Raw genomic sequence first — 18050 nt, 5'->3', positions numbered from 1 at the left:
TAGTTTGAATTTGGGGGCTGATGCTTTACCACGTCGGGATCATTCAGCCACACAAGTTTATGCTATCAGTCACCCATGTTCACTAGTATTAGATTCTATTTGTGAGGAAGTACATCAATATCCGGATCTCATGTCATTATATCAGGATATTCAACAGGGGACAGCAGCTCCTCATTGGACGATTCAGGATCGTCTCATACTCTACAAAAATAGGATCTTTATGCATCATACGTCCCCACTTCTTCACACCATCATGTCCTCTATCCATGATAGCACACATGACGACAGAAAACATATTTCCGAATCAGTCGGGACTTTTACTGGAAGGGAATGAAGAGCACAATTGCTGATTATGTAGCTGCTTATCAGATTTGTCAACGAAACAAGGCCGAATCTTTAAGTCCAGCAGGCCTACTACAACCTTTGCAACTACCGTATCAAATCTGGTCCGACATTTCCATGGACTTCATTGTTGGCCTTCCCGTTTCATCAGGTAAATCTGTGATATTCGTTGTCGTTGATCGGTTTTCAAAATATGGTCACTTCATTGCTTTGGCGCATCCATAAATTGCTGCTCAGGTCGCTCAATTATTTATGGAAAACATTGTCCAATTACACGGAATTCCCTCATCCATTATCAGTGACAGAGATGCCATTTTTACCAGTATGTTTTGGAAGGAATTATTCAAATTATAGGGCACCCAATTGGCATTTTCGTCTGCATATCACCCACAAACGGACGGACAAACAGAGGTTGTCAATCGCATGATTGAAATGTATCTTCGTTGTTTTTTGGGGGATGCACCTAGACGGTGGGTGAAATGGCTTTCTTGGGCAGAATTTTGCTATAACACATCTTACCACACAGTACTGGGAACTACACCTTTCAGGGTCGTTTATGGCAGAGATCCACCTCGTCTGTTACCATATGAACCAGGGGCATCCAAAGTGGTCACTTTGGACCAACCATTAGCTGAAAGAGACGCTATGCTCATTGAGGTATGTACTCATCTATAGAAGGCCCAACACTCTCTGAAACGCTATTACGATAAGAAGCACCGAGAGGTATCTTACTTCCCTGGAGACTATGTGTGGTTAAAGCTTCAGCACTACCGCCAGCTGTCTATGACTGCATCCAAGCGCCATAACCTATCTCTAAAATATTATGGTCCATTTCAGGTGTTGGACAAAATTGGGCCCGTGGCATACCGCTTGAAGCTACCACAGGATTCAAAGATCCATAATGTATTTCACGTCTCCCAGTTGAAGCCCTTCCAGGGTGACTCGCCCCTACTGCACACTCCACTGCCACCACTACATGAGGGCAGAGTCCTCTCTATTCGAATTCAGGTGGTAAATGCACACTACATTCAAGGTGATTGGGAAATTCTCGTCCAGTGGGCAGATGCTGACCCTAGCGACACCACATGGGAGCCGTTATCAACATTTCGACTCTTATATCCTTCCTTCGAGCTTGAGGACAAGCTCTTTCTCTAGGAGGGGGGTGATGTTATGGACTCTATAGCATCACGAGTTACCAATAGGCGTAGGAATTAATGAATGTGTTTTTCAATTTCCATGTAATTTTTTTTGGTTTGGTTTTATCTTTGGTTTGGGTTGGTTTAGCATTTATTGGTTTGAACCCTTGACCCAAGGGGTCTTTAGTTTTTTGGACGTCCTCAACCCTATTTAAGGGGACGGCTAGGGTAATGAGAGATATGAATGGAGTCTACTTTAGCTAGAATAAATTAGATAAACAGGTCAAGAGCTCCTTCAAGCTCTCTCCCTTTTTTTCCCCAATTCTTTTCCAAAATTCTCCTTTCCGAAATTCAATCTCCACCATTCCCTCATTCCATCTCAACGTCAAGAAAGGTAATGGAAGGAAGAGAAGAGAGGAGGGTGACAATATCCATGGCTCTTGAGGATCCTAACAGAAACGTTGTGCCAACTTGTTAACTGGGTGGCTTTCCACATTTGACTTCATACCTTCCCAAAGAAGAGTCATTCCATGGTTGTACCACTTATTGCCAATTAATACTTTCCATGAAAACATAAAATGAGGGCTCTTAGCTGTTTCTCTTTCAACTATGGAAAGACATTTTCAAAATGGGATATTTTCCCACTTGCTTATAGGCATCTTTTATTCCTCCCCTACTCTCCCGAATGCCTTCGGAGGGTTGGAAACGGATCAACATGCTAACTCATCAACAATTATTCGAACAATCAAAATCCAAATAAAAGATAATCGGTCATCCCGAACTCTCTTAATGAACATCTACATCTTACTAGGTTGGGATTGGATTACGAGACCATTCATCAGTACTAAAAGTTAAACGGAATCATAAATAGGAAAATATTAGGAGAGGAAGTAGATCCATCTCTGGTCATGTACTCCACATTTCTCGTAGAGAAGGGGGAGTTGTTATTTCTTTTTAATATAATTTTATATTTTTTTAAATTTTTTTATATTAGACTGCTCCATGAGGTTTCTATTGGAATCAGATTCATCCTACATAAACCTGATTATCTTATCAAAACAACTTAATAAACTATCTTCATAGAAAATATGGATGAATGTTTCAATTGTCAAAGAGAATACCTAATGTCATTATGAAAATTCCCATCAATAATATACAACAACTTACTTTTTTGAATTAGAACCAAAAGACTTCAAGGTGGTCCTTAAGGATGTTTATTAGATTGAAGCAATGTAAGAGAAACTAAACTAGTTCACTAGGAGCAAGGTTTGGGACTTATTCCCTTATTGCTCCTAGATTATTAGATAAAACTGGCAGTTAAAAACAAACTAGATAAAATGTGTAAGGTAGTTAGGAATTGTAAGGCTAAATTAGTAGCTCAAGGATCTTCTCAAGAATAAGGTATTAATTACGATAATACATTTGACCATGTGGATAAATTGGAAGCCATTAGAATTTTTCTTGCTTTTGCATGCTTCAAGGATTTCACACTATATCAATTGGTTGTGAAATCAACATTTATAAATAGTCTAATAGAAGAAGAAATATATGTTGCACAACCCCCAAACTTTGAAGATGCCACAAAACCAAACCATGTGTTTAAACTTATGTACGCTTTGTAGGGCTTGAAGCAAACACCAAGAGTATGAAAGGCTTAGTCAGTTTCTAATTGCTGATGAACATTTTAGAGGAAAGGTTGACACCACATTGTTTATTAATAATAGAGGATCTCACATCCTAGTTATCAAAATTTTTGTTGATAATATTGTGTTTGGTTCTAAAAATGAATAAGTTTGTAAATTATTCTTTGAATGCAAAGTGAATCTGAAATGAGCTTCAAGGTGTAGACATGGAGAAAGCTTCATATATAGGCTGGACCTCGAGAGATGATGAAGAGATACCCAGCCTACTAATATTTAAGGCAAAGAGGGGGGAATCCATTTATGCTTCGTGGGTACCAATCAGAGTCATTACCTGCCATAGAAACGTTGTGCCAGCTTGTTTGCTAGGTGGCTTTCCACATTTGACTTCCTATTCCCCCAAATAAGAGTGCCACTTAGTTCCAATTGATACTTGCTAGAAAAACATAAAATGAGGGCTCGTAGTTGTTTCTCTTTCAACTATGGAACCCAACTCCCCTGAATGCCTTCAGAGGGTTGGAAATGGATCAATATTCTAACCCATCAACAATTATTCGAATAATAAAAAATAAAATAAAAGATAATGGGTCATCCCTGAACTCTCCATATGGAAATCTACATCTTATTATGTTGGGATTAGATTACTAGAGCATTCATCATTACTAAAAGTTAAGTAGAATCATAAATAGGAAAAATATCAGGAGAGGAAGTCAGTCCCAGTCATACACACCGCATTTCTAGTAGAGAGGGGGGGAGTAGTTCTTTCCTTTTAATAAATAATTATATTTTTCATCCATTTTTAAAATTTATATGTTAGGCTACTCCACGAGGTTTCTATGGGAAAGTCTATCTAATCAGATTCACCCTACTTAAACTTGATTATCTTATGATTTTTTTTGAAAAATATCTTCATAGAAAATATGCATGAATGTTTCAATATTCATAAAGAATACCTAATGTCATTATGACATGTCAAATTAATTAATAATGCATCAAGAAAGGAGTTTGATCCCTAATTGTATACATCGTGCCACTTGTACAAACAAGGAGGGAGAATTGTCGTTGCGGTTTTATGTAAAATTTGTTTTAAAATTATTTTAAATATATAACGTCGATAGCTTCACAAGTTTTTTTCTTATAAATTCTATTGAGCTGGATCTAGAGTACGTAAACCACATTATCTGATCAACACAATTTAATGGACATGCCTGTTAAAACTTAAGCAACAATGGTAGGATTAAGGAGGAGCTTCAATGCACAACAACAAGCCTTCAACCGTCAAGAGAGGAAAAAATGAATTATTTTATTGAATTCGATGTGTAGAGGTTAGAGTACAAGGACTTATATAGTTTTTCAAAGCCCCAAAAAAAGGGAAATAAAGAGGTCTAAAATGCCACATATTGAGGTGTCTTAGTGTCATATAGTGTTATGGACTCCATAGCATCTAGAGTTACTACTAGATGTAGGGGTTAAATTATGTCATTTCCAGGTTTATGCAAATAGCAGGGTTAGATGTAATTTCCTTTAATTTGATGGGCCATTGTGTGGCCTTTGTTTGTATGCGTCATCCCTGATCCTCTTTTATAAGGATGACGGGTTCTTGAATGAAGATTAAGCATTGATCAAAGTAGATTAGCCAAGAGGTCGATTCTCTCTCTAAAGAGGGCCAAGGTGTGAGCTTCCATCGAAAGTTCAGTGTCTCACAGCCATAGGGCATTCCAAGAATTGTAAAGCCTCAACGACGCAGCCCAATCTGGAACCAAGAGGAGATCGTCGGGTGACAAGATCCATGGTGAGGGAACTTAACAACGTGGTATCAGATAGGACCACCATCGGCGACTCATCCTCTCCCACGGATTTCCTTAATTCTATTGAGGAAGTTTGGATTGAATCACAAACTCAAATCACAGCAATTCGTAATGATAATGCAGCACTCCGAAATGAAATTCAGGAAATCAAGGAGTCTCTTCTCCAAATAAATCTTCGAATGAGTGAATGGTTTGCAAGGGATGCTCCTCTTCCCGGAAGTTCCAACAAGCCTACTAACCAGCCATCTCTTCACCCACACCCAAAGCCTCCTATGCGTCCAGCACATCCTATTCCAGGGGGGCTCATGGCAACAACAATTCCACCGTGCCCAGGTATACCAAACTCGACTTTCCCACTTATGATGGGTCTTCCGACCCTCTGATATGGTTGGATCGGTGTGATCAATTCTTTTGGAATCAAAGAACCCAACCTAAGGACAGGGTTCCTTTAACTTCCTTGCACATGCTCAACGAAGCGCAGTTGTGGTACCATCAATTTAATTATAAACATCACATCTATGACTGGGAAATTTTTAAAGATTATTGCATGTTGAGGTTTGGTCCACCAGCCCAAAGTAACCCTTTGGGAGATTTGGTCAATCTCAAACAAACGGGTTCCATAGAGGTTTATTAGAAACAATTTCAGGAACGGCTGGCACGCGCCAGTACATATGTGAATCTGACTCAGTATGTTCATTTGTTTACTGCTGGACTAATAGAACCACTTCGCCTAGAAGTGGAATTACATGACCCCGAACTTCGCACATGCTATGAATTTGGCACGTACACTAGACACCAAGCAAAGGGTTATGAAAGAATCTTTGGGGTGTAGACCCCCATGGCCAGGCCGAGTGGCTACTAGAGCCCCACAAACACTTAACTCCCCTCTGCGCCAAGGTTCATATCCCTCCCATTCCTCAGAGGCAACCAAGTTAACACCACCAACACAATACATCCGATGCCATTCCAAATCAGAGATGGAACAGAGAAGGGCAAAAGGGTTATGTTATAATTGTGATGAGCAACACCTGCCGGACACTTATGTAAACATCTGTTTTGGTTAGAGGTGGAGGATTCAGAGGATAGCTGTTATGGACTCCATAGCATCATGAGTTATCTACAAGCATAGGAATTAAATTATGACAATTTCCTTTTAATTTAATTCCATTTGGTTTGGTTTGGTTTAGATGTAATATGGCATGAACCAATTGACCCATGGGTCTAATTTGTAATTCCGTCCTCAACCCTATTTATGGGGACGTCAAGGTGAAGGAAAGCAAGTATTAAGAAAATTAGAATTAAACAGGTCAGATTCTCCCTCAGAGGTCTAGGTCGGATTCTTCCTCTGAGGTCCAGGTTGAGCTTCCTTCAAAGCTCAATCATTCTATTCCAAATTCCACCATTCCACATTCTAGAAACAAGAATCCTCTTCCAGCGTCAAGATTCAATATGGAGGGAAGAGAGGAAAGAAGGATGACTCGATCCATGGCTCGGGAAGAACCTTACATCTTGGTATCAGACAGGCCCACCCTTGGGGATTCCTCCTCCCCTGAGGATTTGCAACAATTAGTTGTGGACAAACGTTCAGGCTCAATCCCTGGACGAAGTGTGTCAGATCACATTTGACCAATGTGAGGCCATCAAATCCATGGACGCAGCACTCCAAGCCCTCCTCCGGAGACAAGACGACAGTGGACTTCGCGCGCCACCACCAGCAGTCTACTCTCCACTGGCCGACCATCATCACTACCAGCCACCACCACCTCCTCCACCACCAATGGCCATAACAATCCCCATCTGGGACCTGCTGCACAGGGACCAAATACGGTTCCCAGGTATTTCAAACTCGATTTTCCTACATATGATGGGTCTAAGGACCCCTTGATTTGGTTAACCAAGTGTGACCAATTCTTTTATCAGAAAAAAACACCATCGGATGAGAAGGTTTATTTGGCGCATACCACATGCTCGATGAAGTGCTCCTATGGTACAACCAATTCCGAAATGACCAATTGGGTCAAGATTGGGCAACCTGTAGACAATCATGCATGATGAGGTTTGGTCCTCCAGCTAGTAGCAATCCATTCGGAGAATTAATCAATTATAAATAGAAAGGATCACTAGAGGTGTACCAAATGACCTTCCAGAAACATTTGACCCGGGCTAATGAGTTTGTCAGTCACTCCCAGTATGTTCACATCTTTACTGCTAGTTTGACAGAAGCTCTGCAGCTTGAAATTGAATTACATGGTCCTACAGATTTGGACCACGCTATGAATTTAGCCAGGTCACTTGAGCATAAGTAGCGAGTTCTGAAAGATTCACTGGTCAGAAAACCAGCTTGGCTAGGAACGCACAATGCCACTACGCCAACACCATATTCTGGGCCTCCACGTTTTGGAGCCAGTGCAGCACCACGACCAGAAAGTTCTAACTCTATGCCACCAGCTCCTTACTTCAAAAAACTGAATAGACAGGAGATGGAAAGGCCAACGGCCTTTGTTTTAACTGTGATGACTAGTATGTCCAGGGTCACATATGCAAAAGATTATTCAGTATATGTCTGTGGGAGGATTGTGAGGACATACTACAAGAGGAAGAGATTGTGGAGACAGACCAAGAGGGTCCAGAGATTTCACTTCATGCCAAGACTGACCTGCACAGTTCTAACACCAAGCAAATTAAAACTCAGTTACATCATCTACAATTACTTACTTTAGTTGACTCTAGCAGCACGCATAATTTCATCAGTCAGCCAGCGGCAGAACAAATTGGGTTAGTCATCCAGCAACAGACAAGCCTTTCTGTCTCAATAGCCAATGGGGCTAAAATTACCAGTGTGGGCATCTCTCCAGCCACCCACTTTGATATTGAGGGACACTCCTTTATTGAAGATTTCCTGGTGATCCCATTGTCAGGATTTGATTTGGTACTTGGAGTTAAATGGCTCCAACTATTGGGGCCTATTTCATGGGATTCTCAGGCTCTGACCATGAACTTCACAAAGGACCACCGTCAGATCACATTGCATGGCACCCAAGCACCAGTGCCCTGTGCACTACAAACTGTTCAAGTCCATAACACCGACAACTGTAAGTTATCTCAATTACTTACAGACTTTGAGGATATATTTAATGAACCTACTGATCTTCCGCCTATTCGACACTGTGGTCAGCATATCCATTTGAAAACAGGCACTGAACCTGTCGTGGTGCAGCCTTATCATTACCCCCACTTATAGAAGGATGAGATTGAAAGGCAGTGCAAAAATATGCTCACCCAGGGAATTATTCAGCCAAGCAGGTTTCCTTTCTCCTCCTCAGTATTACTGGTCTGCAAGCATGATAAGTCGTGGAGGTTTTGTGTGGATTACAGGCAACTGAACGCGCACACCATTAAAGACAAATTTCCCTTACTAGTGGTGGACGAGTTTCTAGATGAGTTATACGGTGCTACTATATTTACCAACCTAGATTTGAAGTCTTGCTATCATCAAATCCGTGTTCATCCATCAGATGTGGAGAAAACTGCGTTCCGCATGCACCACGGTCATTTCGAGTTCCTCGTGATGCCATTTGGTCTTTCAAATGCGCCTTCCACATTCCAGGCCCCCATGAATGAGGTATTTTCCTATCTCTTGAGGAAATATGTTTTGGTATTTTTTGATGATATTTTGGTGTATAGAAACAATTGGGAAGAGCATCTTCAGCACCTTCACCAAGTATTTACTCTTCTCCGCTCACATCATTTGGTTTTAAATCAGTCCAAATGTTTTATGGGTACCTCAGAAGTGGCATACTTGGGCCGCGTTATTTCAGCGGTAGGGGTGAAGGTTGACCAGAGTAAGATTCAAGCCATCACAGATTGGCCTCCTTCCACCTCCATTACAGCATTAAGGGGATTTTTGGGCCTCACTGGGTATTACAAGAAATTTATCCGCAGCTATGGCCAGATTGCAACACCGCTCAACAACCTACTCAAGATAAAGGCCTTTACCTAGTCCGAGACAGCGGCTCATTCCTTTCAGCAGTTGAAAGAGGCATTATCATCCGCACTGGTTTTGCAGCTACCGGACTTTGATGAGTCCTTTGTGGTGGAAAGTGATGCTTCGGGGTGCGGTATTGGTGCAGTGTTACACCAACAAGGAGACCCGATCGCTTATTTTAGCCGCCAGCTTGGCCAACACCACCACAAGTTACCAGCTTATGAGAGGGAACTGATCAGTTTAGCTAAAGCAACAACATTGGTGGTTTTATCTTTGGGGGTGCCCATTTCTAATTCTCACCGGTCATTGCAGCCTCAAGTATCTTCTTGAGCAGCACCTCACTACCTCACCTCAGCAGCACTGGTTAAGTAAACTTATGGGGTTTCACTTTATCGTGAAGTATAAACCTGGGAGTTTGAATGTAGGGGCTGATGCTTTATCTCACCGGGATATTCCAGAGCCGCAATTACATGCCATCAGTCAGCCAAGAGCTCTCTTGTTGGATTCTATTCAGGAGGAAACACAACAGTACCCGAAAAATATTGCCTTATATCATGAGATTCAGCAGGGGAGAGCCGAGAAACATTGGACGGTTCAGGATAGTCTTGTCCTCTTCAAAAACCAGATTTTTCTACACCACTTGTCACCACTTATTCACAACATTCTAGCCTCGTTCCATGACAGTACACATGAGGGCCAACAAAAAAACATATTTTCGGAACAGTCGGGATTTTTATTGGAGGGGTATGAAGCACAGTATAGCTGATTATGTGGTGGCTTGTCAGATTTGTCAATGGAATAAAGCGGAATCACTATGTCTAGCAGGTTTGCTCCAACCACTTCAGCTACCGTCACAAGTCTGGTTAGATATTTCCATGGACTTCATAGATGGCCTTCCCTATTCATCCGGCGAATCTGTTATATTTGTAGTGGTTTATCATTTCTCAAAGTATGGCCATTTCCTCCCTCTGGCGCATCCTTACACCGCAGCTCACGTAGCTCAGCTCATTATGGATAATAGTATCCGGTTACATGGGATGCCTACTTCCATTACCAGTGACAGAGATGCCATCTTTACCAGTAAATTTTGGAAAGAACTATTCAAGCTGTAGGGCACAACATTAGCATTCTCTTCGGCCTACCATCTGCAAACTGATGGTCAGACCGAGGTCATCAACCGAACGATTGAGATGTATCTTCGTTGTTTCGTGGGTGACTCACCTAAACGGTGGGTTAAATGGCTCGCCTGGGCTGAATTCTGTTACAACACCTCCTACCACAACGCACTCGGAACTACCCCATTAAAGTTAGAATATAGTAGGGAACCGCCTCGACTTTTATCGAATGAACCAGGTGCCTCCAAGGTAGCCACTTTGGACCAAGCGTTAGCTGAAAGAAACACCATGCTCACTGAGGTGCGCACTCATCTCTAGGAGGCCCAGAATACTATGAAATTTTATTATGACAAGAAGCACCAAGCAGTCTTCTTTTCTCCAAAAGATTATGTATGGCTGCATCTCCAACATTCTAGGCAGTTGTCACTGACAGCCTCCAAATGTCACAAGCTCTCTCCAAAGTATTATGGTCCCTTTAAGTGATGGACTACATTGGCACACTTGCCTACCGCTTGCAGCTTCTGCCAGAGGCAAGGATTCACATTGTGTTTTGTGTCTCCCAACTGAAGGCCTTCCAGGGTGACTCTCCCTTGCTGCACACCCCTCTACCCCCACTACATGAGGGACGTGTCCTTTCTACTCCAGCACAGGTGTTACAGGATCATCGCATTCAGGGTGATTGGGAGATACTAGTGCAATGGGCTGATGTTGACCCCGGTGACACTACATGGGAGCCCTTAGCAGCTTTCAGAGCCCTCTACCCCTATTTTGAGCTTGAGGACAAAATCTTTCTCCAGGAGGGGGGTGATGTTATGAACTCCATAGCATCACGAGTTATCAACAGGCATAGGAATTAAATTATGTCAATTTCCTTTTAATGTAATTCCATTTGGTTTGGTTTGATTTAGATGTAATATGGCATGAACCAATTGACCCATGGGTCTAATTTGTAATTTCATCCTCAACCCTATTTATGGGGACGTCAAGGTGACGGAAAGTAAGTATTAATAAAATTAGAATTAAACAGGTCAGATTCTCCCTCAGAGGTCTAGGTTGGATTCTCCCTCTGAGGTCCAGGTCGAGCTTCCTTCCAAGCTCAATCATTCCATTCCAAATTCCACCATTCCACGTTCCAGAAAAAAGAATCCTCTTCCAGGGTCAAGACTATGATATTTGGTTCAAGCTGGGATCACTGCCATTACCTCCCAACATGAGGGGGAAAAGTAGAAGAAATACAAGAAAGAGGTATTTTATTCCGTATATTGTGGATAACTTTATGTGACCAAAATATTCAAGAAAGGGGGAGCACAAAAGATGAAGCTTGTGCATCTAAGAAGAAATTTGTATATCTGATTATTTCATGGGTTCTTTGACAAAGTTTACTATTTGGTTCGTGTTATATGTGTTGGAAGATGGTTGTGTTATATTCAGCTGCAACTATTATGTCTCTTTGGGACATCATTATTGAATAACTGGCCTCATGTCATCATTTATTTTACCCCGTCAAAAAGATCAAAATTGTTTGTGGTTGGGAGTCCACGACGGAGGAACTTCATCCTCGTCAAAAAGATGAAAATTATTTGTGGATGGGAGTCCACGACGGAGGAACTTTATCTCCGTCAAAAAGATGAAAATTATTTGTGGTTGGAAGTCCATGACGGAGGAACTTCATCCCCGTCAAAAAGATGAAAATTATTTGTGGTTGGGAGTCCACGAAGGAGGAACTTCATCCCCGTCAAAAAGATGAAATTATTTGTGGTTGGAAGTCCATGACGGAGGAACTTATGAGTAAATCAACGTTATCACCCCCCTCTCCCCTGTTATATGTCTCCTACCACTTGAGAGTCGTTGTGTTGTGGAGGGACACGGTGGTGGACACTTCAGAGCAATGCCGATAGACACACTACCGATAGCAGTGGAGTGTGCCCTACCTCCAGCTTTAAGACTGGAGTATGAAGCAATGACTTACCAACTAGGACTGATGTTTACTCTCACTTATAATGCCGCAGGGCATCATGGAAGGACACAACAGCGTGAGGGGGAATGTTGGAAGATGAAGGCATATTGGAAGATGTGCATATTGGGAGTTCATGTTGTTCTCTCACCCCTAGCTTGAGGGGGAGTGTTGGAAGATAATATCAAGCCCAAACGACCAAGGAAGGCCCACATATGTTAGATTATTATAAGATGGGCCACATGACCAAAGAAGGCTCACAAGATGGGCCCAAGCCCATAAGAAGTAGGACCCACAATGATTACCAAGAACTGGCATCCTTATCACATCAGTTGGAAGATCAAGAAAGACTCACAAAAGTATATTTATCTTAGGGTCACAACCAAGAAGAGTTTTAATTTAAGTTATATTTGTCTTTTATGAATATTGAGTTACCTAATTATGTTAGGACTTACCTTAAGTGTTAGGGTTTGGGTGTAATTGGGACAAGGGTAGTTTTATTGTAATTGGACTCTACTACCTTCATCTATTATAAATAGATGTTCATGTACTCTGATTACAACAAGTTATTGAAGTCAATGAAGTATTTCACTTTTCCATAAATTCAACACGATCCAAGCACCCTATGTGACTCCCTTTGTCGTCGCTCAACCTGGAAGCCAGAGGAGATCGTCGGGTGACTCGATCCATGGCTTGGGAACTCAACAACCAGATTCGGACAAGACTTGACTCAGACCAGACTCGACTCGACTCAGACTAGATTCGGACCGGACTTGAGTCAGACCTATCCCAGGTCGTCAAGATGTATATCTCAGGCAAAGACAAGCTGGGGTATTTGAATGATGATATCCTTCAATCTCCTTTACTAGTGGTCGAGTTGACCACAAGAATGACTGAAGCTTTGAGAAAAGGTTCAACCCCAACCTAGTCCACCAACATTACAATTACATATATTGATGGCAATGACACGTCCCAAATGTATGATCTACAGTGACATGTGACACCGGTGACTATCTTGAAAACTTCTACAATAATCTCGAGGGCCTTAGGCGTGAAATTGATTTCCGCCGACCGAACTCGATGGAGTGCTGAAGAAGAGCGGATATATGATCTAGACCATAATTTACCATGGAAAAAAACCATTGAATCTAAAATAATTTAATTCCCATTTGTTAAATCTAAATACCAGTTAACAGACATACTTACAAATGCAGTATGCCACAAAAATTCTACAACTCACTTGGCAAGTTGGTCATCTGAGATCTATACATACCAACTTGAGGGGGACTATTGGAGTGAGATCCTCCATAACACTACCTTTGGAGATGATCTGAGGATACCCTGTAAAAAAATATCACGGTTTGGAAACCATGATGGAGGAACTTATTATTACATCTATGCTATACCCCCTTGAATTGGCCAACTGGGCCTCATGGAAGAGAGCACCAGTGTGAGGGGGAGTGTTGGAAAATGAGAGGACTGCCATTTTATACAAAAAGATTCTATATGTCATTCGTAGCAAGCTGGGAGCTCATGATGTTCTCTCACCCCCAGCTTGAGGGGGAGTGTTGGAAGATAGGGCCCAAGCCCACACGACCAAGGAAGGCCCACATATCTAAGAGTATTATAAGATGGGACACACGACCAAAGAAGGCCCACAAGATGGTCCCAAGCCCATAAGAAGTAGGACCCACTATGATTACCACGAGCTGGCATCCTTATCATAGAAGTTGGAAGATCAAGAAGGACTCACAAAGGCATCTTTATCTTATGGTCATGCCCTAGAACAGTTCAAGTTTGAATTATGTTTGTCTTTTATCTATATTGAGTTATTTAAATATGCTAGGACTTATCTTTAGGTGTTAGAGTTTGGTTGTAATTGGGACAAAGATAGTTTTATTGAAAATTGGACTCTACTACTTCCTCTATTATCGATAGCGGTTCATGTATTCTGACTATAATAGGTTAATGAAGTCAATGAAGTATTTTTCTTTTTCATAAATTCAACTGAAACCAATAGGAAGAGGATTTTGATAAAAATGTTTGCAAGCTAGTTGATAGTGTAAATGTGATGCACTTGAAGACATCCCATGGTAAATTTTTCATGAATAAATTGATAGTCTATGCTTATTTTTCAGCTGCGAGTGTGAAAAATTTGGGTTGTGATATAAATTTGTAACGCTTAAGTTATCACATAGAAGAAATGGAGTTTTGGTGAAACATATATGTAAATCTTTGAGAAGAAATTGAATCCATGTTATTTTTTCACATGTAGAAATGAGTCCCTATCTGTCGTTTCGTTGAAGAGCATTGTATTCTACTTTCATGGCATCATGCCATGGGGAGTGTAAGAGCAAGTTATATGATATAGGCTAAGATGAATGTGTGACTACATGAGCTTGAAAAGATGAGGTAGCTGCCTTACATTTTGTTCTTGTCATCATAGGGTGATGGTTAGGTATTTTAGGTAGAGGATGAGATGAATAAGGTGGGTAAAAAGGAAGACCAATTTGAATATTACCAGAAGGTGGTGAGGAAGTTGGATAGGGTGTTGGACTTGGTAATTTTTTAGAGATTATTTTTTATAAGGCTGAAGGGTTAGGAACATAGATTTTGTAAGAAGTTGATAGTAAAGGAGTAGTTGAAATTGTGGGTGTTTCGTCTAATGGTTTGATAAAATCATTAACACTAAGAGGTTAGTAAGTAATTCTTAATTTTTTAGATAATCTATATGGAAAATGTCGAAGAGAAAGTATGGAAGAGTTTTACATGACTCTCACAATAAGAAGTCTTACAGAGCCACAATTATTATGGAAGGAGGTCTCACAGAAGAGTTTAAGTTAAAAGGTGTTTTAGTTATGTTATTCTTCTATTTATGTTGGGTTATTTAATTATGCTAGGACTTATCAATAAGTGTTAGAGTTTGGGTGAAATTGGGACAAGGGTTGTTTAATTGTAATTGGACTCTACTACTTTCCTCTATTATAAATAGGGGTTCATGTACTCTAATTACATAAAGTCAATAAAGTTTTTCTCTTTTCCACAAATTCAACAGAAAACATGATTCATAAAAAACAGCATGTTGAGTGATAAAAAATGTTGAGTGATGGACAAAAACATTGGTAACCTTTATAAGGATCATGATACCCAAAAATAAAAAAGAACGGGATCCAACTCTGCCAAATTGATGCCCGTAACACCAATTGCCCAAGACCTCAAACTACTGAACCTTGGATTATAGGAAATCACTAAAACATCCTTCATCCTAAGTATATTTTTTGGGATAAGAGTCCCTGGAGCTGCCATGAGATCAACCAAAAACTCCCTATAGCAAAACCGAAGTATTAACAATTGAAGGCAAAAATGAACTATATTAAAGATACTGGAAAATAAGAAATACTGATGTTATAAAAATTACCAAATTTATAAGAATGCATGATATTTTTTTTAAAAACAAAAGTAAATACACAATGTCTAGATATAACAAGGAGTATCAATAAGAAAAACATTCAATAGAGTAGACATAAAAGGAGTAGCATGCAAACATCTTAATAGAGGCGGAGCCCTATGATTCTATAATTTTGAAAATTTTAGTGACCTCCCATTGTATAGTCCTAACCTACTACATTATCAGTCTTCAACTACCTTGACCAACTAAACTATCTGAAGCCCCTATGTTGAATGCAATATGGTATTGTGTTTGAATAAACAGTCAATAATTCAACAATTAAAAAGTAGAACCAACTGAATGTAGAGCAAAGCATTCATATATTCATCTAGCCTTCTTTCTTCGTAAGTTTTTCCATTTTTACCCCTTTGGATAATGAGATAGTTTATAGGATAGTAAGGAATCAATAATGTAGAGCGAGGAAGTCCAAATTGCTTTATAAATAAAGTGAAAGAATTCAATAAGACGAGATGTTAGTAACAACTTCTTAATTATGGCAATAATTTTCTGGATAGAAGATGTGTTAGAATTAAAGCCTAACCAAATAACTAGCAACTTAGGAGGTTTATTGTTCAACATTTAAGCCAATAGCACTTCTTAACTCTTATCAATGTGGGACTATTCCCACACAACAATATGAATGATTACTAACAGAGAAAATGAAAGCACCTTAATTAATAGACTATAATGGGAACCATCATGTCATCATTAAAAGGTTTATGAATTGACTTGTGAAAAGCTGCTTTCATGAATCTGGCAGCTTTTTTTTAATGAATAGAGCATGCAAAAAATTAGTTTACAATGATTCAACAACAAAGAAAAGGACAAGACATGAAACAGATCTCAAAAGGTACAAAATCACTAGACACACAACATAACCTTTCATTATCCGACTTTATAATTGTTTACATACAAGTTCAGGCATATTTTGGTTATTTATGATATTTTCCATATTATATTTTTCTCTTATTTAGGGCTATTACATAGAGAATGTTGAATTTTATCTCTACTTACATTTTCAGTCAATTTAGACATGTATTTTAGGAGATGTAATTTTGAGTATTGAGGGGTATTTTTGTCCTTTTATAGATTTTCACTTAAAACCTGATTGTAAAGAAGTTGGACAGGCCTTTCTGGCTAGGATTCCAAGGTGGCAAAGTTGGTGATCTTCAAAAATTCTTTTTCCTCTTTTATTTTCTCCCCAAATCACATATTTTTCATGGTATCAACCAGTAACGCAAGTCTTGGCCAGGTTTCTTTCGATTTTATGGATCTTCTCTCCATTTTTAGCAATCTCCTTGAAGGTTTTTCCCTTTGGATTGGTAGGGTAAAGTTTCCAATTTTCTCTTTTCTTCCTACGTTAGCCTATTGGAAAATGATTATTACTTCTATTTTATTGATTGTTGAGATTTAGAAGTGTTTGATGATCCAAATCAGTGAAAATTTCTCAAAATCTCCCTACAACACCAACCCAATGCTTGCATCATCCTGGTTTCTTGCAATTAGGTTATTCTTTCGTCGATTTATTTTCTCAATTACTAAAATTGAGTGAATTGGGTGGTGAATTGCCCTAATTGAATTTGGTGTAGGCCCACTTGAAGCATATAAATTTGGGGAAAGTATTTACCTTTGGTTAATTGATGCGCTACTGTACTGAATTGTTGTGTTTGGTGATATTTAATGGCTGATTACAGTACATAGATTGCTGTCCAGATGACTACAAAGAGCTCAGATGTGAAATTCTCTCAATCTATTCAGATAACTAGAATCCAGTTGAATGGATGGAATTATGTAAATTGGTTCAGATGAGTTTTGATGTATTTGAGGGCTATAAGAATGGCAAAATATATAACTGATGATCCTCCGGTGCCGGTTACTGAAGATTGGGTGGCAAAAGATAATTTAGTAATGACCCGGTTGGTCAACAGTATGGAATCCAGATTTAATGACCAGATTTTGAGTTGTAGTACTGTTAAGGCAATGTGGACTACTTTGGCTTTCATTTTGTCTCATGAAATTAATTTGTCAAGGATCTATGAGTTATATGTGAAGTTTTTTAATATGAAGCATGGAGGTAGATCAATGACAGATTATTTCACTGAGATTAGGGGACTACAACAGAAGATTAGTACATTCCATCCTTTTACTACGAATATTGAAGACATTCGTAAGAAAGAAAATCAGATTCAAGTAGCCCAGTTTTTGGATGGTTTGGGGCTTAAGTATGAAGCTATTAGAGCCCAACTGTTGGTCAATGGGGATGTGACCACCCTTGAGCAAGCCTTTAATAAAGTTCTACGAGTTGAAGGTGGAGTTGTAAATAAGAATGAGTCAGGTCGAACTCTTTTAGAAGTAACTACTCTTAACCTTTAGTCTTCTACTAGTTAGTTTCATAGTGGTAATGTTGGAAGCAGGCCCAAGCCCACATGACCAAGGAAGGCCTACACATCCAAGTGTGTTAGAATATGGGCACAAGCCCTAAAGATCAAGGATGGTCCACATATCCAAGAGATGTGGAAGATGGGCTCAAGGCCCTCAGACCAAGGAGAAGGCCCACATGCCCATCCAATGATGACATGAAGGTAAATAAAGAGTCATCTCATAGAGATGACATTGATGTAA

General features: G+C 39.9%; 1 protein-coding gene across 1 annotated transcript; it reads left to right on the top strand.

The window, feature by feature from the left end:
* Window positions 1-17264: 17264 nt before the first annotated feature.
* On the top strand, window positions 17265-17801 carry LOC137954984 (uncharacterized). The gene has a single exon (XM_068801874.1). It carries the CDS (start codon window positions 17265-17267, stop codon window positions 17799-17801), a length of 537 nt encoding a protein of 178 aa, XP_068657975.1.
* Window positions 17802-18050: the final 249 nt, after the last annotated feature.

The sequence above is a fragment of the Aristolochia californica genome, unplaced genomic scaffold, assembly GCF_029961685.1.
Source record: "Aristolochia californica isolate CCGP_79_NKW_82.1479 unplaced genomic scaffold, dmAriCali1.0.hap1 SCAF_2, whole genome shotgun sequence".
In the NCBI taxonomy this organism is placed as follows: domain Eukaryota; kingdom Viridiplantae; phylum Streptophyta; class Magnoliopsida; order Piperales; family Aristolochiaceae; genus Aristolochia; species Aristolochia californica.
The sequence above is the reverse complement of the archived record's forward strand: the minus strand, read 5'-3'. Positions and strand labels throughout refer to the sequence as shown.

Excerpts from the sequence above, each read along its gene's own strand:
- LOC137954984 (XM_068801874.1), top strand. The coding sequence starts at position 17,265 with ATGGCAAAATATATAACTGATGATCCTCCGGTGCCGGTTACTGAAGAT.